This window comes from Macrobrachium rosenbergii, chromosome 6 (assembly GCF_040412425.1).
Source record: "Macrobrachium rosenbergii isolate ZJJX-2024 chromosome 6, ASM4041242v1, whole genome shotgun sequence".
Lineage (NCBI taxonomy): Eukaryota > Metazoa > Arthropoda > Malacostraca > Decapoda > Palaemonidae > Macrobrachium > Macrobrachium rosenbergii.
Genome location: NC_089746.1, coordinates 7,127,367 through 7,151,040, shown reverse-complemented (window position 1 = coordinate 7,151,040; position 23,674 = coordinate 7,127,367). Strand labels below are relative to the sequence as shown.

Sequence of the window (23,674 nt, the reverse complement as noted above, 5' to 3'; positions counted from 1 at the left end):
CTTTTTCCTGTATTTTCTCTATTATCTTGCCTACTGCTATGTTATACTATTTTTTTTAAGACATTAGACCAAAGAAAGATTCTCCATTAACAAACATCAGTACAGCTCAGTATTGTGCATGATATAAATTAGCACTAGTGTTTTTTGTTTAAGAAATAGTAAACCAAAACATTAGATACAATGAAACTGTATTTGTACATACAAAATAAAAGTGCTGAAAATAATTTTTCCTTTATGGAAAATGTCAAGGATTGAAACAAGTTGATTCTTTGCTAATGTGTTTCTCATCAAATCACTAAAGTACAGTATTGTAATGTTCTGTTGGTTTGTCTGCAACTTTATAGTGCAAAGCCAGTTACATTTTAACATACAGTAGTCTATTCCTTGTTTGTCTGTAGTTTGTGTGTAACTTTTTAAGATTTTATTGCATTAAAATGGTATACATGCAATTAATGTAGGTCTGGTATGCATTACACATATTTGTTTAATTGGAGCAGTTTTGTTTAAATTTGCACTATTCGACGTTAAAGGAAATTCAAAATAGTCAAGCTTTTCAGAATTTATTGAAACATCAAGAAAATGGAATGTTAAGGTTCATGACAACTGCCTTAGCATGCTTCTATATGCAAAAAACACTAATGCATTTGGGGAAGCACATGAACAATGCAAAAGTGTTTTCCATAGAACTCAAACACACAAGTGTTTAACATGTCATTCCATCAGGTTATATAAGTAATGTATTCTGAAATGCTTATAGTCAAGATTTCTCCAAAAAGCCACAACAGCTCTTAATGTTATATTGGTTAGAAATGCACATCTTTCTTACCACTTGATTGGGAAGCTCTGATGATGTTAGTTTGCAACCATATGCTTCATATGAGTATATATACATTACTAGTATTTTTCACAAGTCATTTCTGTGCAACAATGTAATATTCCCCTTTCAAATATAAAAATAGATAAATGTTATCTGTTAACATATCTAGGCACTTTTATAAAAAAGAAAAAAGACAACACAGCTCTGGTATCTAAGTACTAGTCTAACTAACTAATATTCTTTTGCTAATCATGTAGAATGGAAATTGAATACATGTATCTCTGTACTATAATGCACATAAAATTAATGTATTGCATCTTAATGGTTGTACCAAAAGGAATCCTATAACAAAAATTGTTTTCCTCAATAGACTAACTTAATTTTATCAGAGGCTTCACAGACTAATGTTTATTTGATTTGACTTAACTAAATTACTACACTTTATAACACTAATCCACAGACAGATGCTTATATTCAGTGCTGATATTTGAGTTGAAGGAGTGTGCAAAGAAAATTATGAATTTACCTGCACTCAAAAGACAGGTACACACATTGAAACATTTTGATTTCAGCAACTGATTAATCTTGAAAACTTAAAAATTAAAGGTTAAAAAAGTATGAAAATAATTCTGGGTTTGAAATCTCACCCTTGAAATATCACAACACAAACAACACATACGGTATTTACCAAACTGAATGATAATTGTAACAATGTAAAGTACTGGTACAAAACAATACAAAATACTGCCATGAGGAAAAATGTTTAAAAACTAAAATAAGAAGTACACCGGGACTTAGTCCATCACAAGCTCTGTCTTGTTGTCCTTTGTAACGAGTTGAATAAGACAGCCAGATTTTGGTCGATCATTCCCTTTTGTCCATTTAAGAAGGAGCCTGGTAAAGGAAGAAGTTTTTTAAATAAATGATTCAAACAATTTTTTGTAACAATCTTATTTAATTAATGGGTTTCATACAAACCCATAAATCAGATTATACCTTATTACCGTAGACCTGGAAATCCAAGTCTCATTGGACTTGTAAGAGCCAAGATCCATAAAAATCACTACTGTACATGCTTTCTCCAATCACTGGTACTGCCCATGCTGCAACTTCATTTTTTTGTGGAAGGAAAGAAAAGCAAGCTTATGAGGTTAGAAGAGAACTACCTATATATTTGATGGGTTTTATGAAAAACAAAAAACTTGTTTTAATTATAAAGACAGTTTCTTTCATCACAACCACATTAATCATAGATTACATGAATTGTTATTTAAGTGGGAGGAAAGCTTCAATGTTAACGTGAGCAGAAAGTAACTTACCATAGTACTTGATGGGGGGCTTGAAGTAAACAAAACTGACAGTCAAACTCTTTCATGCATACTTGTCATTGAGGTTACTCTAGTAATAGTGCAGCTAAAGTCTGTAGTTGGTGACTGGTATATGGCTACAAGTGAGGCAATTTCCAGCAATGTAAGACATGTAGGCCTTTAACCTGGATTTTCATGTCTCATGACCATGTCAGATACGCATGATAGTGAGTTAGGATGAGGTGAATGAAGAATCATACAATCCCCACTGCCTACAGGTAAGTAATGACCCACCATGTTGACTGGGCTCACCAAGAACACATCTAGACTTCAATGAGTAACATCTGTGTGTAATTTGGTAAAAAGCAAGCTAATTACGTGTTGAAGCTGGTAAACACCATACTTCTTTTAAATCCAATTTCTTTCATGCCCTGTAATTGAGAAAAATCTCAAGGTACTAAGTTTGATGAGGTCTGATACTCTTCAGTCTTCCACAAATACACACTCACTGCTCATGTGGGACAGAGCAACTGATCCTCACTGTTAACAGTAACCTCAAACAGAGCTGAAATCACAAATAGAGCAGAAGTCATGTCCAGGAATCTCAACCCTGTACAGGTCACCTAAAGGTCATGAAAAGAGTGAGTTTTAACCATAAAGTCAGATGAGAAAGTAAGACTGAGAGTCATGGCCCATCCCCAAAGCTGATGTATCTGGATGAGCAGAGCAATATCCTGAAAGCTTTTTCAGGCTTGATGTGAAAAATTCGACCAAGAGCATGTACCCCTCAACTTCCACAGGGCCTGATAGACCAGATGTCTAATGACTACTCCAATGAGAGAATCTGTGATCTCCTGCTCAAGGACTCGGTTATGATGTTGCGAGTACCTGGGACAAACCATGTTGTGTTCCTCATCCCAGATGAAGATTACTATCGCTAGACAACAATGGGCATTTGAGTGAGTGCTTCTCTGATGTTTGAGACATGCTGTGCATTGGTATTGTTGGACTTAATGCTGACAATCTTTCCCCTAAAGATAGTTTCAATGCTTCGTTCCATAAGAAAACGGCCTTCAACTCAGAAAGTAGTTAAAGCCAACTACTTTCTATGTTGAAGAAATTGGATAGTTAACTTGTTATGAGGAGTTAGCTTCTCCAGCAACACCAGGTGACCTATCAGGATTTGCCAGGAGTTGGCTGTCGGATAAGGGCTTCTGCAAAACTGTTAAATCTCCACCTGTAACCGCCTCATCGTACTGTCAGAAGGACCAACTAGCTCCTTCCTTGTTTGAATGACCATGCCAAGGTAAGTTGCCATTGTGGATGGCATTAAGTAAACCATCTTCCAATTAACCTGGTGACTCAAGGCAAATCCAAGCAGGAAGAGCTTAAATATTTTAGCAGTTCCTCCTTCAAAGGGGCCATGACCAACCATTTGTTAAAGTACCAATATAGACAACCAAAGTTCAAGAGCCTAACCTGGCTGCAGGGGCTGTGATTTTAGGGAAGACCTGCATTGTGGGAGACAAGCCAAGCACAGTACAGAACTAGTAAACTGGCCCTTCCCAGATGAACTGAAGGTATTTCCCCAGTGTAAGGTGACTTGAAACATGGAAATATGCATCCTAAAGATTCAAAGAGGCCAAGAAATCCCTTTTTCAAATGGACTTCTGTTCTGACTACTATCTCCATCTAGAATGGTGTCAGGTGAAGGAACTTGTTGAGATGGAACTTGTTGAGGTGGCTGAGACAGATGATTGGGTCTCCAATCTTCTGTCATTATCAAAATGATAAAGTGACAGCAGTAGAAGCCCAGCAAATCACTGACTACTTTATCAATTGCCTTCTTCACAGTCACAGATCTCGCCTTGCTCTGCAAGACCTCAAACCTTTCTAAGTCTCTAAGATATGATGGAAAGATCACTGGTTGCTTGAATAAGGGGAGGGAGGGGAGTCTTGTCCAATAAAGGTAGACAATGACAATCCCTGTACTGAAGGACCTTAGTAAACTACAGAGCTCTGTCCTAATTTATGCCTAGGTTATACAGTGGAGAATGCACTATATTTACCAAGGAAGCCATGTCTTATATTTTACAATGGACAAAAACGTTGGCCAAAACAGAGCAAAAACAGCCTTTCTTTGAAAAGAACTTATTACATTACTAAAGGTACAGAAATGAATACAGTAGTTAAAATTAAATTAACAGCAAGTAAATGATTACAAAAGTAAACAATTTTAAAAAATTTAATAGTAATCCCAGTAACCCACAAAAGGATGCTGTACAAAGACAACAATTCAAAACACTAATAAAAAATAAATCACATTTATTAATGCACAAGGTGTTCCTGGGAGACAATGTTGAGATACCAAGTCCCACAAAAAAAAGTGATGAAGCAGAGGCAGCACCAGTGGCAAAACAGATAATGTGCAGTGAGAGTTTTCTGTATCATGACTTGTATAAGTGAGTCCTCTGAGAATGAGGTTTGTGAGTTGATGAAAAAAGGTAGGTAGTATGTTATGATTAATGAGATTGTGATGGAATAAAAATATTTTCATACGGTGAAATTATAATTTCAGATTTTTCTTATGCTTCATTTTGGCAACTAAAGCAAACCAAATTTTTCACAGTTAATAACTAACTTCTTGGAACTGGAATATAAAATTTAGACAAAGGACAACCCATGGGACCTATGAGGTTATTCAGCACTGAAAATAATATTGAAACAATGGTTAGGAGAGGTTGGAAAGCACTGTAAGTTGGAATAAAGAGATTATGAATGGAGGTACTGTATAGTAAAAGGGATGAAAGAGGTTGCAGCTAGGGGCTGAAGGGACGCTGCAAAGAAACTTGACTAATACCTATAGTGTACTGATAGCACTACCTCCCTACAGGGATAACTGTGACTTCTTGCAAAATTTTATCTTCGAGAGAAATAAACATGAAACAAATCTGATGAAATGGTGGATTTCTGGCACAAACTATTTGTTCATCTTTTGGGAAAACTACTAGATCTATATCACATATCCAGATGCTGAATATCTCATTGAATCATTGTATAGTTTAAAAAAAAATTATGTTCAACAACCATGAACTAGAGCTCCAGCAAATTTTGAGCATTTGCAGCATACTGGTGTGGTGAAACCCTCAGCCTTTTAGCTGGCCATATAGTGGACTCACCACGTCATCTCTCACTGCTGTATTGTAGAGGCCAGAAGTCCCTATATTGCCAGATTTAATTATTGTTTCTTTCCTTCCAAGTTTTCTCTAGGACCTGTAATATTCCATCTTTAACTTTAGAGTTAATGTTTTTGCTTCAGGCCTTGGCTAATTAAGGTAAGGGCAGTTCATTTGAATAAACAATTTCTGTGATGAGAAGTAAATTTAAATCTTTGTGTGTTATAGCAATCCAACCAGTGATATATAATGTTTTCTTTTGTTAAGACCAGTACTGATGGCCATTGTTGCTGTGATGCCAAAATCATGACATCAGTCAATTCTGTTTATGCTCATATTAGTAATGTAAGAGGAATTTTTTTGAGGTGCTCTGAGTACAACATCAGTCCACTGCATAAGGTTTCTGCGACTTCATTCACTAACTCTAAAAGAGATGGACAGACAATGTTTCTTTACCACAGGTGCTTCATATACATGTAGCCAGGAAGCTAACTTTCTAAATGTACTGTTGGACTTTAGCTCAGCAGAAGACCCATTGCATAAATGGCCAACGTTCTTCTATGAACATCAGCAAGTAATTGAGACATTAGAGAGGGACAAGGTCTCGGAGCTAATTTAAGGATGATCTCAAGAGGATTTTCTTCTAAGAATGAGGAAGACCTCAATAATCTCTAGGTATCACCTAGGATAAAGTAATAGTCACATAAACCCTAAATTGCAAACCTGGCCCCATGATTGATGTGATTCCTGCATGATAAGTTTTGCAAGGAGATTCAGTACCTAAGAGTTTCTCTATAACTGAAATTGAAAATTTTTTATCTTGTTAGATCCTCAAGTTGTTCTAAGTTTGTATTGACACTGGATTGTATCTTGTCTTCATACATGGAAAGAATAAATACCGTACTGTAATTTTTCTATATTTCATAAGGTTATTTTACTGATGCCAATTCCTGTACTTCAGTACTCATGGGACAAACCATCAAAGAATTTGCCAAGATCTTGCTCTTCCAGGCAATAAAAGGTGCCCCTCAAGTAGGATAAGACCCCACTCCCTCGTATCCCTTCTCAGTGAGTCAGATCACAGTAAAACATATTTTATTCTGTTATTTCACATAATTTTTTTGCCTTATTTCAGCAATACTAGTGTGGATTTTTTTTTCCATCCTCTTTTGAGTAATTCCTTGATTATTTGAGTTACTACCAAACCATCATTTTACAGAGCATGATTCCCCCTCCTTCCCAATGATTGCCTCTGCCTTTTACCTAGCCTTGAAGGTGAGCTCAAAGTGCAAGTTGTTATAGTGAGTAGGAGGGAATAAGACCTCTTTTAGGAATAACATTACACTCATGCGCTACTTCAACTCAAGTTTGGTATCCAGCCATGATTGATGAATGCATTGTAAAATAATGGGATGTATCTGAAAGAAACACTTCATTTAATCATTCAAGTTTCTTTAAGCAAAATGCTTTAGCCAGATAAAGAAAAGATCAAGAAATAGAAAAATACAGTAAACCCCCGTATTTGCGGGGGATGCGTACTGCACCCCCCACGAATAGCTAAAATCCGTGAATACTTAAAACCCCTCTAAAAACACTTAGAACTGCCTATTTTGATAGTTTAAACACAAAAAAAACTCTAAAAATGCTTATACCTGAGTATTTTAATAGTTTTATCACAAAACGTGCATTTAGTCATGAAAATTATATGAAAATACAGTAATTAGTGAATATTTCTCAGTGACAAATACTGCGAATGGGCGAATTTTCTGCAAATAATGCATATATACGTTCCACAAAGAAATCTGCAAATAGGTGAGTCTACAAATAGTGACACCGCGAATATGGGGGTTTACTGTACTATTCAATATCATTTTAACAAACCCTTGTTCTATGCAGTATAACTCATTATTATCCCTAGGACACAGATTCTAAGTAGTGCTGAATACTTACGCTGAAATAAAGTCCAGTGAGGTCCAAGTTGAGAAATCAGCTCCAGACATCCATTTCCTATTCATGGGTGTGTCCAGTGTTATAGGGAGGATAGCAACAGCAGTGGCACCACTTGGTAAACCTGAGTTCTCTTCTCCCAGACTTTTAGTCAGCTGATGAACAGCTGCCTTTGCTAAACCATATCCAATCATCCCTGAAGGGTATAAACACAATGAGACATTACAAATATCAAACAGTGATTCTTGTGGATACAAGAAGGCACTGCTTCCTATTACCAATACACTGTATACAGTGCTGGCACCTGTCATTAGTAGAACTGATACACTATAGACACATTACATAAGGCATACAAAACTGTCTTACCAGGGGTTCCTTTCATAGCAGGCTGGGCTCCTGGAAGAGACACAAATCCACCTTCCTTCAGAAATTTGGCAGCAGCCTGAGCTGTAATAGTTGATGACCAGACACTCTGTGACCACATGAGTTCACAGTTCTTCAAAAAATCTGTTGATCATTGCCAAATTTCAGTTTTTTCAATTGAAAATTTAAACAACGTCAGTGAAGACTCGTCATGAAATAAAATGACAGAAACTTAAGGCTATGGTATGTAAGTTCACATTATAAAGATCTTTGCAACTTCCAAATCTGTTTAGAACAAAAATGTATGTTCCCTATATATGTTACAAATATGCAAGATAGCCGAGGTTATTTTTTTTTTTTTAAGCCTAATGAACCGGTATAGGTTTTATATATTCTACCTCAATGAAACCTTTATGAGCATTCAAAAATCAAACTCATATTCTGCCTTCTTGCACTAATGAGAACCTCAGGAAATGAACATGTGACAATTATTTATTCAGTTAATAAGTTAGCATTCACACATCAACTACAATACAACTACCAAAATCAACATTTTACCTTTATGAGAAGCATTTCCTCCAGCCCATCCTCCAGCAACATTAATGATAGCATCAACCTTCTCATCACCAAGTGCTTCTTCAAGACCTACAAATCAATAAATAATTAGAATTACATGGGCACTACTCTGTGTTAGATGACACCATAAATCTTAAAAATCATTTTGGTTAAAAGATACTCTGTAAAAACTGTTAAAAAAAACTTGTACCTAAAATTCACTGACTTAACATATACATATGGTCAAAATACAACAGTAAGAGATTAATGGTAAATGAAATGCCTTTACAGTATGGTATTCAGGAAATGCTTTTTTTAAATTACACAGAATAGTAATTACAATTACAGTACTGTGCACAGCTACACACTTAATGAGCGTGTTGCATACCTTTCATAACTGTGGCTGCCTGTGTTGACCAGTCTGCTTCTTTTGAGACAATTATACTTGTGTCCGCTTCATCAACATTTCCAAGGTCAATTACACCTACCCACTGCAAGAAACAGAGAACTGTTACTTGCTGAAAAAAAAAAACTAGATATACTTCTTCAGCAAGCAGAGAGAAAAGGCAGTTAGGCTTCTGAATCACACTAAAGATCACAGGATTTCCTTACTCCAATAAGTCCAATGTTGCTCAGTGCCCAAAGAAGTAGAATATGTGTCCACTCAGGACATACAGTACAAACAATACAGTTGAATTTTCTAAAAAGAATGTTTATAGAATAATTTTTCCAAAGCATAAAATTGCTGTTTGACATAATATAGACTTTTTGGAATTATTTTAACTAAAGGACAATGAAAACAGACATAATCACACACACCATACCCTTTTTAACCTGAGTGCAATTAACCTTGATTATCAAAAAGGACACAGTAAATTGCACTGCCAAACATGACTTTTTTTTTCTCTTTTACTGGTCTAGATGAATTTTTTCATGTCAGCAAATCACTGAATGATGCCAACCTTTTCACCTTTACTTCTAAGTATCTCCACATTTTTCACCCTTCTTGCTTCACATTACGCTAAGCAAACAGTCCATGCAACAATTTCACCTTTTTTTCTTTCAATCGCATGAAATATCCATGTTTCGCCATTTCACTTCTACTTTAGCCTTGCGACATCCATAGACAACTGAAGTCTTCTCAGTTTTTTGCACACACCGTAGCCTACTACCTTTCTTGCTTCACCTATTCTGTGACTCGTCTCTTCTCTTGCTCTAACATCCTTCGTTGTTTACTCCAGATTTCTTATGTGAATCAAGCTCTCCATTCAACCACCACTGCCTATCTTCCTGGTTTTCATTTACCCTCATACATTACTCTCGCTCACGTTTATTCTAGACTTTCACCCCTAGCGGCTAGCAAGCACTTCACACTTTTTTATGAGTTGAGTTTCTACAACTTCTTGTCACTTGTTAATGAGTACGGGAGTACGGTATCATCTGTAAATGTCACCCACTTTACACTCCATTCATTATTAATATTTTTTTATCCTACATCTTTGAACCTACATCTAGTGTCCTTACTTTGACTTGTACACTCATGCCTCGGTCCATTTTTATGCCAACCAGTCAAGATCTACATCTTGAAATCAGTCACCTTCGCCTACAAAATCTAACATCATAAAAACATTTTATTGTCTTCAGCAACTTATCCTTACACCACACATCCTCAACACTTTTCAATATTTGATTCTCTCATACCTTCCTCTATGTCCATTTACAGTATACCTCATATAGATTTTCCCTTTTATGTCAACTTATCACAAAACTATTTCTTAATAAACCTATAATTCTTCCCCCATCAATCTTTCTGTCGTCTGTTTGTGTATGTATGTATGTATGTAGATATACAGTATGTGCGTGTGTTAGTTCATTATTCGAAAGGACGGCAGTAATGAGAATCTTCATTGTAACATGCAATTAATTTATATATATATATATATATATATATATATATATATATATATATATATATATATATATATATATATATATATTGCAGGCTAGTGAAAATTCTCACTACTGCCGTTCTTTCGAATAATGAACAAGTAACATTTCTTCGTTCCCATAATAATAATAATAATAATAATAATAATAATAATAATAATAATAATAATAATAATAATAAACAGCCATACAATGATTGGGCATGAAATGTATCAAATTGGGTTGAGCCTGCATTACGTAAAACTCTGGAATGTTTTGTGTGCGTGTGTGTGTGATTTCTGGGCAAGATTTCAATAGTCATGTTAAATGCACAATTCTCGCAGGCTCAGGCTGTCCAGCTGATTGTAAATCCCTAATCATTCTCTAAATTAATGATGTCAGTAAAAATTAACGAGGAACGTGCACAACAATATTATTCTGTTACAGTCAAACCTGGTTTTTCTTAATTGTGTTTGATATGAGAATATTAATTTCTAAGAATTAGGAGGGTCATATCAAGAGGACAAACGCCTGGCTTCTATACCCTGTCAGAACACCGGGTTTCTATGCGCCTTAGAATGCCTAAATTATTCCAAAATCCTCAATGTAGCCCCAAGAGGAGTCCATAAATAAACTGATGAGGACTACTGGTTCCCTGCGCCCCAGGACAGCCTCCCAAGGTCAGACACAAACACGCCCACCCTGAGGCCAGGAGCACTCCTTAACCACACGCACGCATGCCAACCTTTTAGAATCCTCTACGGTAGGTTTGATGGTGCTCCTTTAAAATCTAGGGCGAACTCAACGACTGATCTCTTTTATATACGTTATAATAATAGCTGACTACATCAGTTAATGGAATATTTCTCGTTTGCAAAAAGGGGAAAATCCACATTTAGGCTGTGCTTGCGAATATTGTTTGCTTTCAGTAAAAAATGCTTATTTACGTGTAAGCACATTTGGCAAATTTGATACATTATGCATCAGTAATACAGTTTCTCTGCATTCTTCGTATTAATTTAAGCTTAATATACTACATGGGACATGATAAAAATGACTATAAAAACAAGAAAATGAAGGAAGACCACTTAGGTCGAAATGCGAACAAAGTTGAAAACTAAAATAGATACAAATTACGTAATTGGGTAGAAATAGTAAAAAAAAAAAAAACCAATGTGGTTAACTACAGCAGAACCTAGTCTTAGGGCTGGTAACAAACTGTAGGGCATTTCCCAGAATGAACATTAGAAAAAAAAAAAACAATGAAAGTGACCAAAACTTGATGAGTGGACAGAGGCGTCTGTGAGAGTGGCAGACAGAGAAGATGGGATTTGATAAACTTCTCAATCACTGTCGGTTGAGGAGTGGAAACGCCGGCTGCCTGAAGGATATAAACTGGAATTATATACAACAGTATTAAATGAGTGACATGTATGTTTATGTTTGTACATACAATATATAAAAAAAATGCAACACACACACACACACACACACACATATATATATATATATATATATATATATATATATATATATATATATATATATATATATATATATATATATATATATATATATATATATATATTATACATTATATATACATATATATTTCTGTAAGTCACTTAAACGTGAGAACATATTAAATGTAAACTCAACTTCACAATATTTGTACACACAAATGAAAGTCCAAAGTTTGTGATGTACAATTTCAGCATTTCTTGCATCACTGAAAATAACAGAAAGTAAAACCCTCCAATGAAGAGTTGGAGATGTATTTAATGGTCTTTTATTCACTTACCTCTAAAGAAGGAAAATGTACTATTCTGCATGAAACGGTATAAATAAAATAATCACACTGTATAGCTAATACAGTTTACATACACGCAAATTACATTTCTTATTTTTAATGGAGACACTAAACCAACAGTACAAAAGAGAAAGCTAGTCTTAATAAAAAATCTTCTAACGACTTTGATGTTCTATGGCAAATTTCACCGAGTGACAGTTCTAAATTTCTCTCCCTTAGGCTGAAAGATAACCAAAATTTCTCTCCCTTGAGCTGAGAGAGAGAGAGAGAGAGAGAGAGAGAGAGAGAGAGAGAGAGAGAGAGAGAGAGAGAGAGAGAGATTGTAATTATATGATTTTTAATGCACAATTCTATAAAACAATGCACTATGAAGTCAGCAAGGAGGTAGAATGAGAACACCCTGTTGATGAAGGACAGCAGTTATATTTTACTTATTGTTAGGAGAAAAAATTCTATGGATATAAAACAATGGCCTCACATACTGATGAGGATTAAGTCATGTATGTTATAATATCGATTCCGTACCCCGTAATAATAATAATAATAATAATAATAATAATAATAATAATAATAATAATAATAATAATGTATACTCAAGAGTGTAACTCTTCAAAACAACAACGCTTCTGTTGGCAATGCTGTCATCTTCATTAACAGGAAAACGGACATCTCACTAAAATAAAGAACGTGAATGAGCTGCTACCTCGGATGTCACAGGGTACCGGCGATTTTTGGCTACCGTGACGTCGACTAATTGGGTGTGCTCGCTGTCATGATGGACATAGGCCAGAAAGAAATTCAGTCTGGGATATGACACTGAACTATTCTATATGATATATCCTCAGGATTTATCCGTCAGTTCTGAGGATTGAAAAGGAAATGAAGGAATGTCATTATGACAAGATGAGCTATTTCACTCTCTGAGGCAACGGTTATTTAGCAAATTGAGAAAACATACTCACATAATTATGAAGTTTGAAGTAATTCACGACATTAGCACCCAGGGCACCTCGACCTCCATAAACGATAACTTTTCCAACGACCATTTTCACACTGAGACAGCCACACACAAAGCTAAATCACACTAGGATGGTTTGGAGATGAGCTTGTCCACGGTACGCAGCGACTCCGACAGACAAACCACAGCTGAGAGTCTTCTGATAGATTGCCGTTCGTTCGTCTACAACCAGCAGACGATAGGAGGGCTGCCAAGAGGCGCTACACTTATTCATATATTATAAGACATGTATCAGAGCCACATTAGGACTTTCGTTTTCATATATAAATATTTTTTATTATGCTATCGACATTTGTTATGTTAATCGACATTCATCTCGATACTTTAAGAAATGTAGATTTGTTTTACCATTATCCAGACAGCTGAAAATGACCGAGTTTTAGTCCTATTAGTAACACCTTAGATATTTAAGTCGATGACTTGTCTGAAGAAGTTGAATCACGCATCATTTCCAAGATTAGAATGGTTGGTTTGGTCTTAAACAGATATTTTGTATAAATAGACAAATTGCCCAAGATATGCAGATAAAAAGGGTGGGTGCGTTTAAGCTGAAAAGGAAGCTTCAGTGTGACGTCACGTTACTGAGACGCCAGCCAGCATGGAGGTATCTGCGTCGACAAAGCTAAATATAGAACTGGTTTATCCCACGTTGCTTATTTCTCGCTTTGTATATCTCCTTCAAAATTACTACTGTTTTACTCCCATAAGTATGTATAATAAGTATGATAAAGTGTGCAAGTATGAATAATCTTAAAATGATTTAATATAGCTAGACAGTATTTATAATCTGCACCAAGTACTGTGTTTACCTTTTGTTAGTGTTCCGATTGGCCAAGATAAGCAACGTTGGGTCTGATCAGAACTTGGATGGGTGATTGGCAACAACAAGAAATGCAGTATGCTTGCGGCTCTTAAGCACTGGACCCCACTTGAGTTCAATGGCATGAGGCTAGCAAATTATTTCCAACATTCTATCTATCTATCTATCCATCTATCTATCTATCTATCTATCTATCTATCTATCTATATATCTATCTATCTATCTATCTATTCCAGCATTATATTCTCAAGTTTCTTTAAACGATACGATGCAGTTGTTAAGCTTTTAAAAAAAATTATAAAATAATTACTGACTGAAACAACGGAGCAGTATAACAAAGGATATTTATCAAGACCTTGAACTATTTGCAGAGAAATATAAATGACAAAGTAGGAGCCTTAGTTAGTTTTATCAAAAGTAAAGCGCAAAAGAGAGCAAACGAAGGTCCTTATTGTTTGGGAAACTTGTGAATATATACAAGATAAGAGGTGACAGCAAATAGCAGAGAAGCTTGGTTGATGATCATATTGTTTTGGTGTGCAAAATGGCTGACACTGCAAAATTTTCTTACACAAAGGATCCAGTCCTGCAGTAGTATTTAGATAAAGTGTGTACATATATGTATGCATGATTTACTGTACATATCCTGTATTTAATGTAAATACATACACATTTGAAAAGTGGGTCTACATACAATTCACAGGATGGCTAATATTATCATACCAGCAATTGAAAGGATAGTGACTTCATTACAGGAACTAATTAAAAAATAATGCCCTACTATTTTATCACCGAAGCAATAAGCACTGTCATTATTGTTCACCTATCCTTATTTATGGGTTATATATATCAGAAAAAGAAAGACAGAAAAAGAAAGAGAAAAAGAGAGAGAGAGAGAGGAGAGAGAGGGCGCACCAACATCCTTCTTCCTTTGATAAGCTGGAAATTCACTTGGCGACAGCAAGTCTGAAAATGGCCTGCCTACACTTCCACCCACCCACCACCACCAGTGTTGTCAGGAAAGAGGATTATTTCTCCAGAGTCTGGAGAAATGTTCCAGAACGTTCACCTTCAAAATTTGCATCGTTTTCCCCTCCTTCCACGTTCTTGGAGGAGTAAATTTCTATTTCAAAAATGAATGATAAAGTCGTCCTACTTTCGTCCTATCTGGCACTGAGAATTCTCTGCTTTAGGGAACTTCTTGCAGCCAGACAGGCGCATGCAAATTCTAACACTCTTAAACACACATATTGTAAATTTTTTTGCATGTGTACAGACATATATTGATAGATAGATAGATAGATAGATAGATAGATAGATAGATAGATAGATAGATATCGATACAAAATACACGTAAGTATGTATATTCGTAAATGAGTGATACGCATATAATCGATGCAAAATACACTTAAATGTCTGTATATTCGTAAATGAGTAATACTCATATACTTACAAATATAAATCGCCCATATCTTTTTTGGCATGGGCGCCTAGATCCTCTTCCTTTAAGCATCTTCTGCTTTACTTGGAATTAAGTATCAGTGCTAATGGGTTATTTCAGACGCCATATTAGTAGTCTTACGCTGGATGGTGGTTATATGAACGTTACGGCATCTGCCAATTTAGACTTTGGATGAGGGTATGCTGAAGCACTCATTTATTTATTTATCTATTTATTTATTTGCTGTTGATAAGTATATTATAATTCCTCTTTATTTATTGCATATATATATATATATATATATATATATATATATATATATATATATATATATATACATACACAAAACATATACTGTGTGTGTGTATATATATATATATATATATATATATATATATATATATATAATATTATTTTTATGGAACTTTCATATGTAAGTTCACGGCCTTTTCCTCAAGAATGTAAGATTATAACAAATAACAATGACAATAAAGTACAGAATAGATAGACGTAAATGTAAAATAAAAAAAAAATATGTACATACGCAAGCAATAAATAAATGCATATATTCGTAAGTCGATGCAGACGATGGAACGTGAATACTTTTTTATATTCAGAAAATCTCAAAATGTAAAAGAAGCAGCAACTGGATTAATGAAATGAATATCAAAATTCAGACAAGAAGATCAATAAAAAACGGTTAATCTGAAACAACGTACGATCCAAAACTATCTTTATGTGTGTGTATATATATATATATATATATATATATATATATATATATATATATATATAGCAACTATGAAAAGAAGAAAGAGGTTGAAGCAAGTATAGCAAATGGAAGTGGCTTGGTGAGAGCTGCATTAAGGGACAGAGAGAACGCCAGAGAGGGGCCAATATAGAGAGAGAGAGAGGGAGTGGCAAGGGGAGGGGGGTGGCTGGTTTGGGGACACGCAGGAGATGCATAGCTGATCGATGATATCCACAACAGGAAATGAGAGAAAACACAAACTTCTCAAGAAGTGGTCACATACAGTGTATGGGGGTGTTCAAGAGGACGGTGGTTCTAGCTTCTTCGTTTGCACAGGAAGGAAAGGAACCCTCGAGCGGCAACAAACGCTAATCGATTCGAAGGAGAAGAATCTTCTCTAACAGAAATATCGGATCAATGATAGAATTCGTTCTACGAATTTTAATCATAACATACTATGGATTATTTTTAACATTCCAGGTTTCATCTGCAGTACAACAACTGAACAGCACAACTATTCAGTAGCACAATTGCAAAATTAGAGAGTTAACAGGAACAAAGAAAAATAGATGGGATTGTGATATTATCAAAGAGGTTGGAGTATGGTTACACTTTTCTCTGTCAGTAAAGAGATTCCCCTAAGACGTAGGTGGAACGGTAACGAAGAATTAGTAATATTAAGAATGCTCTGATATCGTTTACTATTTCTTTTGAATTACATTTTAAGAAATGGGGCGACTGATTTATTGGCTAACTTTGAATACTAGACTGACATAAAGTAAACCTTCCATATTTTGCGTGCAGTTATTAAGTTTAATAGGTACAACAGGACGATCTAACTCAGTCTAACTTACCTGAGGGGGATGAGTATCCCAGAGTTCTTGTCCTGTACGAAATTCTGACGGATGACTTTGCCATGACAGACTTTATGAGAATCGATTTCGTTATTAAAAACCTCTGAGAACTTTATTACCAAGGAACCCAAGTAATGGTATTACCTAGAAATAATAGGAGGGTTGGGCTGCATACTAATCGGGGACTGAATATCAGATAAGATCTAGAGTAAAGAGCGCTCATGAAAGTATTTTAGCGGAAGAGAATCTGAGTAAAAGTGGAAGAGGTATTTCGAGGTGCGAGTTAGGAATGACTCGGAACCTAGCAGGGCAATGGATTTTGAAGGTTAGTTGATTGATTGATAGACTGCCGTAAACTGGTGCCGAAACTGTTACGACATCGATGGCTTGGATGCAAAGGAACCCAGAAAAGCAACAAACAGAATCAATACTGCACTATTACTAAGAAACGATCGGACTGCAGGTAAGATGCGAATACTGCCAGTGGTCATGATTCCCCAAATGAATTCATGACAAGGTTATGATTTAATAGGTTGCTGGAGAGTGGATTATTAATAATAATATTTCTGTTATTCAATCTATTTTTCTAACAAAATATTGCGTCAGAGAAGCGTTTACAATTTCCTTCAGGGTTTATGCCCCATCCTCCTTCCTCCTGCATTCTTGTTTCCCCAAAAATGAGTAAATAAACAAATATAAAGAAATAAATGAACTGTCATTGGTTACAACGAAGATTGACATAAGAATGGCAAATGCTCTTAATCAAAGTTCAGGAATTAAAGATCTAGTGTTTACAATTAAAAATATATGGAAATTATATGTGTGAGTGTATGTGTGTGCGCGTGTGTATGTGTGTTTTGCTGACGCAGCCAAGATATGCAAAACCAGTTTACTCACCTGCAGTAAGGAAAGGGAAGAAAACTTATATAAGGATATTAACTGACTTCAGAGCTCGGTTACAAACAACTCCTGAAACTAACAGATTAAAAGAATTTAATAAACAGATGAGGCAGAAGGCTTAGTGTATTCAAGGTGAGGGAACTTAAGACAGGATCAAAACAGTATACCACGAATTTGTTCTTTCTAAACAACACAACTGGTAATGCGCCAATGTCTTACACAACTTACGCGGCTTGGGAAATTATTGTGGTTATGCACGGCCAAACAATTTTGGATGGCAGTGGCTAAGTATCTATCAAGAACAAAGAATAATAGGCGTTATTCTTGATAGCAAACAAGATCCGTGTCACCATTGACATTCAATGCCTCATTTAAGTCCTACGATGCACACTGTATAGAGCACCTTCAAATATGGGTACAACTAAGTCATATAAATGCAAACAGACAAGCCTTCCTTTTACGTCAAGAGAATCTGGTCAGCGCAGAAGTTTATGCGTTCTAGAAGTTCAGATTTAGCCAGGTTCACCATCCATCTACGAAGACTACTACTCAGTTCTAAAAAAAAAAATGACCGACAGGAGAGTTTTAATTTCCAAAATGTCTAGACATTCCTGAGAAATGTAAATTTTTGTAGGGGAATGGGGAAATTGATATACAAAACGATGAATTGTGCTAAGACGTTTTTAATCAGCATCGCAAAACATCTTCAGGATCTTCATTAATAGATGCTGTAAAGAATGGGCGAGAGTGAATACGAGTTTCAGGGACGTTTTTATAGGAAAGGAAGACGACCAACAAGAAAAAGAGAGTGATCAGAGAAGAGAAATTCGTGTGTCGATGTGACGTAATGTATTGTCATACGAAATCATACGTTGGAATTGTACTGCAATTTTATGTGGCCACCTTTTTTGTGAGAAAAAAAATTGTCCTTATAACGTTAAGTTAGTAGACGTTAAACAGAAACACTCCTGTCTACTTTTCTTAGTTATGGAACTGATGACAATTGCTAAGTCGATTATATGACAAATAACAGGGATGCAGACTCATTGGTTGATGGTGATTTGTTTTTGTCCATGAAAATTGATTTATAAAACAGCGTACTTTTACAGCGACATGATTGTTAAATGAATGTTTTGAAAAGGATCGTATAGAATTGTACTTATTCTATGGAAATTATTTGTTTAGTTGCATCTCACAATGTGTTTAACACATCGTAGCACTCGGTAGCTTTTGCATCATGATTTGAAAGGAGAGCGAAAGCTGATGATGACGTCATCTTTGCCGACACGAGCCCGAGAGACCTGAGAATCTTTCTAGTGAAAACCCGCCCTTGCTAGCCGACGTATCTGGTGTAAATTGCTATTCTCTAATTAGTTATTTAATCGAAATTTGCTGTCATATTCATTGTGAGCGAATCAAATATTATATAAAATCATTTAGGAATTTTAATTCTTTTACTGAAAGCCGATAAAGGCCATTTTCACCCAGATGTAGTCCCGAGGAAGTTCCAAGTTCTAAGATCGAAGTTTCATGACGTCATCATGGCCTAGTTGAGGTTTTGTAAACTTAGAAATATTTTACCGAAAATCTTGGGTCTGTTGATGGTCGTGAGACACTGTGATATATTCATGTTAAGCAGCGATATTCATAGAGCGTATAGATAACGCATAAGAAACCGTAGCAGGGCTGATAACAAGGCCAGTTGCTGGTGAAATTATGTCCCGTCATGAAGGTAAGGCAATAAGAAGACTCTGCTAAAAACTGGTCCCGAGCCAAAAAGGAGAATTTCGTTTCTCTCCATTTTAGCTCTATGCCAGTTGAAAACAATTTGATATTTGCTGTCATTTGTGCCGTCAGTGATGGTTTTATCCCCCTTTGAAACTCTTTTCTTGATTGTAGCAATGGCGTTGCCTTTGACGAGGAAAAACCTGAAACGTAGTTATCAATGGAATTCCGATTTCGTTTTCTCATTAAATTCGCAAATGTGCTGTATTTTCCCTTTTTCCCCCCTGCAGGATTTTTGTTAGCGACCGGTAAATTTGCCAAGTGTCATGAAATTGCATTTTCAGCCGTTGTTTCACATGTAATAAGAGAGAGAGGCTCGATTCCTCGGTTGTTTACATGATCACATACTTGCGTAGCCCTCGGCCCAATTCTCTCTCTCCTTTAGCCATATTTAGACCCTTAGTAGGATTGGAGTTTGCTTCCATAGTTTTTCACCAAGGTCTCTTTCTCTCTGAATTTTATGCGTTTTTCTGGGGCTTGATTAATATTTGTAGGGCAAACCTAGTTGGGGTTTGCCCTTTTAATAGTACCTAGCCTAGGGATATGCAGAACGTAGGTGCATAATGTAGGGTCTGAGAAGCGGGTCACAGATATGTTAACTACTGAAATAAATAAAAATATACTTATGATTAATATCTTTTCAAACATAGGCTACCCAATGGGTTAAGTAGGCAGACCGAGCCATAGCCGCAGGTTTATCCTGCTGCCGATGCCTGTTGTACTTATATATCTTTTGGGGGCATTTATCATTTAGGCTAGTAGCCTATGATTATATTTTTTCTGGCCAATCCATACGTGTCTAACAGTTTTGATTGATTAGTGAGGGAACTTATGCTTCTGAGATGGAAAGCTGTAGACGTTAGTTGCTGATATGGCAAATATAACCTTAGTAATTAGTTTAAGATAGGCTAAAGCAGATTCAGGAGGGGCAGAACCCCACCCTTCAGGCAGTATTTTGTGCCGTAAGTCAGGTTTTGACAGTGTATCGAAAATATGCACTCATTTGACCTCGACCCATTGGATGATTTTTCAAATACGTTGCTTGAATACTTGTTGCCTTTGAATTTTCCATTTTGAGAAAATATAACCTAGCTCAACCTAACTTAGACAAAGGGTGCCATGATCTATCTGACCACATGAAAGGCCTGAGGTTATTGCTTCAGAATTTGGATGATCGCAGAATGATCAACTGGGCTAATACTGTAGCCTATGTTTCATGAATTCACAATGCAGTTAATTTACAAAATGAAATTAGTCAAGGATCCACGTTACTGTTACCCTACTTTAAGCCCCAGGTGGCTCCAGATTCTTTATGCTAAATAGTTTCAGAATAAAAATTTTTTGGATTTGACCAAGGATAATGGTCAAAATGCTCTGAATGCTATGAATACAAGATGAAAATGTAGAAATATTTGATGAGAATTGATATATATTTATATAATTAATTTACTGGCTGCTCCTTTAAAATGTAGTTAATTCATAAAATGGATTACTCAAGGATCTATTGTAGACTAAACTAGGCCATCAATTCTAGATTCTCCACATTAGACAACTTCAAAAGTCAAATTTGTTGTGTAACAGTATAGCTAAAATGGCAAAATATGTATACAACAGATGGATAAACAATCAGAGGAATATTTGGTGAGAATTAGTTCTGTAAAGGTTATTTCACAAAATGTATATTATGAGATCTGGGGTAGATTAACCTAGCAATAAAAGATAGACCACAGGTTCTCTCCACTAGATAACAGGTTCTCTCCACTAGATAACTTCGGAAATCAAATAGAAACCTACAAAGTTTTCCATTTCTAATATAGCAATGGGCATTTATTGGTTAGGTAAAGGCTAATGCTGGCTTGCAACAGTTACAGATACTATTTAAAAGTTAGGTTAGGCTAGGCTAGTTCATCATACCAGCTAGGTTAGGCCAGGCTTGACTACCAAATCACTGGCCCGAGATATGGTAGGCTATCCTGCCAAGTGGTGAGGTAGGCACTAGGCTAAATCTAGTCATAGTAGTCTTGACCTGTGGCAAGGTACACATTGTCATCATCACTGATGTTGTGTGATGCAAAGGGCCTCTATAAAATTTTGCTATTCATGCCTTTCCTTTGCTTTGTCTTACATAAATCTCTTATCTCCACCCTCCCATCTCATAGTTCTCTTCCGAGTATGTCTTGATTTTCCAGTTCTGGTGCACAGAGGAGCCCACCTGACACTGTCATGCACCATATTCCTAGGTTTGCGTGATAGTTATGTCCAAGCCATCCACACCTGTTCATCCATATTTCATGTACTTAAGGAACTAACATAGTTTCCCTTATGATATCACATCATTTCTCCATCTTATCCTCCCATCTGACCCCTAATATTTTTCTTAAAGCTCTCTTTGCAAATCAACAAACCTTTAGATATGCAATAGTTTTGCTCTCATGCAAGATTCATATCCATATAGCAATACAGATCATATGAGACTAATGTATAATCCGTCTTTTGCATGCAGTTTCATTCTGTTTGATATCCAAATCTTAGTTACTTACCATACTTACCCATTTTGAATTGCCTTTTGTAGTCTTTTAAACATTCATCGTTAATCCTTTCTCCACTGAGTGTTATTTTATCCCTTTTCGCCTGCTGTGTCATTACTTCTATTTTTTGACTACTGATTAAACCTGTTAGGCACATTAATTCTCCTATCAGTTTAACTTTTACTGTTTATGCTAACATGACATCCCTCCAATTCATAAATTTCAGCATTGCTGTTGAACTTCTGGGGAACCAAACTTATGACATTCGGTGACAGAGTATACTGAGAAAAACGATTTAAACTTTTTTTTTTTTTTTTATCAAACATGAATGGGCAACAGAACTGAATTGGGATAAATATTGAGACAGTTAAGCTATGAAATGGCTATGTATCCAAACTGGAAAGCTTGGCTTGAGTAAAATTTTGCAGCTGAACTCTGAAATTGTGTACTCTAGTTGCAGTGGTTGATTTTTACATATGTAACTTAGCAAATAATTACATAGCTATTAGTTTCTACTTTGCGCTGCGGCTCAAAATTCAAAATTTGGGGTAGCGCTCTTTTGTTTTGGGTGTAGGTATACTGCCCTGCCCACTTTTGGGGAAGGATAGGTACAACACAGCTAAAGAGCTCAATTTGTTTCTGCCGGTCAATGACTAAACACTTGGTTATTGAGCAGCTCTGAATTTTTGGGTTTTCACTGAAGGGTTGCAGATATTCTTCATATGGTGAAGTACGCTTTGCTTTTTGGTAGCGTGCTACTATTAATTAGCTTAGCTAATTCAGGACTCCTAATTGTGACTTTCCCGACTTTGACTATTTTTCCTTGGACTGATCATGTCAGATTCTAGCCTGTCTAGTGTCAGGTATTGTAGTAAAGGCTGCGAGACTAGGTTGACTTCAGTCAGTATGACAATCACACAGTATGTAGTTCGTGTCGGGAGCAAGTTTGCTCACTGGAACTTTGCTGTGACGAATGTAAGGACTGGGATAAGGGGAAGTGAAAGACATTGCATGCACATTTAGAGAAATTATAGCGTGACAGACTAAGAAAGGCTACTGCTAGGGCTGAAGCAAAGGCTTCTGCTAGTGAGGTTTTGTCTCTGGGGGTTGATGTGGCTGAGTTACCTGTACCTTCAACACCTGTGACCACTTTTTCCCCTATCTCAAGTCCTCCCCTCTGAACCTAATGCCATTGCCAGCCTAGAAGCATGTGTTGATCAGAAATTTAATTTGTTGGTGAACACTGTTTCCCAGATTGGGAACTCAATGCGTGTCCTTATGGACAAATTTAACAGTGTCAGTGCAGTGTCGAGTGCAGTGTTAGTGGAGGGGGCGGTTACTCGTCCCACCGATGCTTCTAGATCAAGGTCTTTGCTAAACTCCCCTTGCTCACCTGGGAGGAAGCAAACTGGCAGTCCAAGGGAGGTCGATGGGGTTTGCCCACGAGTAGTCGCTGCCATTTGTTCGCAAATCTCAGGACTCGGAGGACTGCCGTTGGAAAGACGTCCACTTGGACGTGCATATGTTATCTTCCAGTGACTCAGACTCCAGTCCAATGGGGCCAAAAAGCGCAGTTGGTGCTTCGCTCAAGTGTCGAGACCATTGAAAAGGTCTGGTGTCTCAGTGGAAGACAACTCTCCCAGGCTCGTAAGCAAGCAATGGAAAGAGCTCGCAGC

General features: G+C 36.3%; 2 protein-coding genes across 5 annotated transcripts in view; one reads left to right on the top strand and one right to left on the bottom strand.

The window, feature by feature from the left end:
* Positions 1–547: 547 nt before the first annotated feature.
* On the bottom strand, positions 548–13,378 carry Dhpr (dihydropteridine reductase). Of its 2 annotated transcripts, XM_067104804.1 has the most exons (7): positions 13,268–13,378; positions 12,864–13,106; positions 8,554–8,656; positions 8,169–8,255; positions 7,614–7,754; positions 7,251–7,443; positions 548–1,711 (listed from the first exon to the last, which is right to left on the bottom strand). In XM_067104804.1, exons 2-7 carry the CDS (start codon positions 12,945–12,947, stop codon positions 1,612–1,614), a joined length of 708 nt encoding a protein of 235 aa, XP_066960905.1. In that variant the 5' UTR covers positions 12,948–13,106; positions 13,268–13,378; the 3' UTR covers positions 548–1,611. The 2 variants fall into 2 exon arrangements, with proteins under 2 accessions (XP_066960905.1, XP_066960906.1); XM_067104805.1 differs by lacking the exons at positions 12,864–13,106; positions 13,268–13,378 and adding an exon at positions 9,217–9,487.
* Positions 13,379–19,018: 5,640 nt separating this feature from the next.
* Kcmf1 (Potassium channel modulatory factor 1) overlaps positions 19,019–23,674 on the top strand; it is a 96,207-nt gene continuing 91,551 nt past the window's right edge. For 2 of the 3 annotated variants that reach the window (XM_067104800.1, XM_067104799.1), the window contains exon 1: positions 19,019–19,417. In XM_067104800.1, the coding sequence (XP_066960901.1) occupies positions 19,402–19,417 (16 nt within the window). In that variant the 5' untranslated portion in view covers positions 19,019–19,401. The remainder of the gene's footprint in view (positions 19,418–23,674) is intronic. The other variant, XM_067104801.1, reaches the window with a different exon arrangement.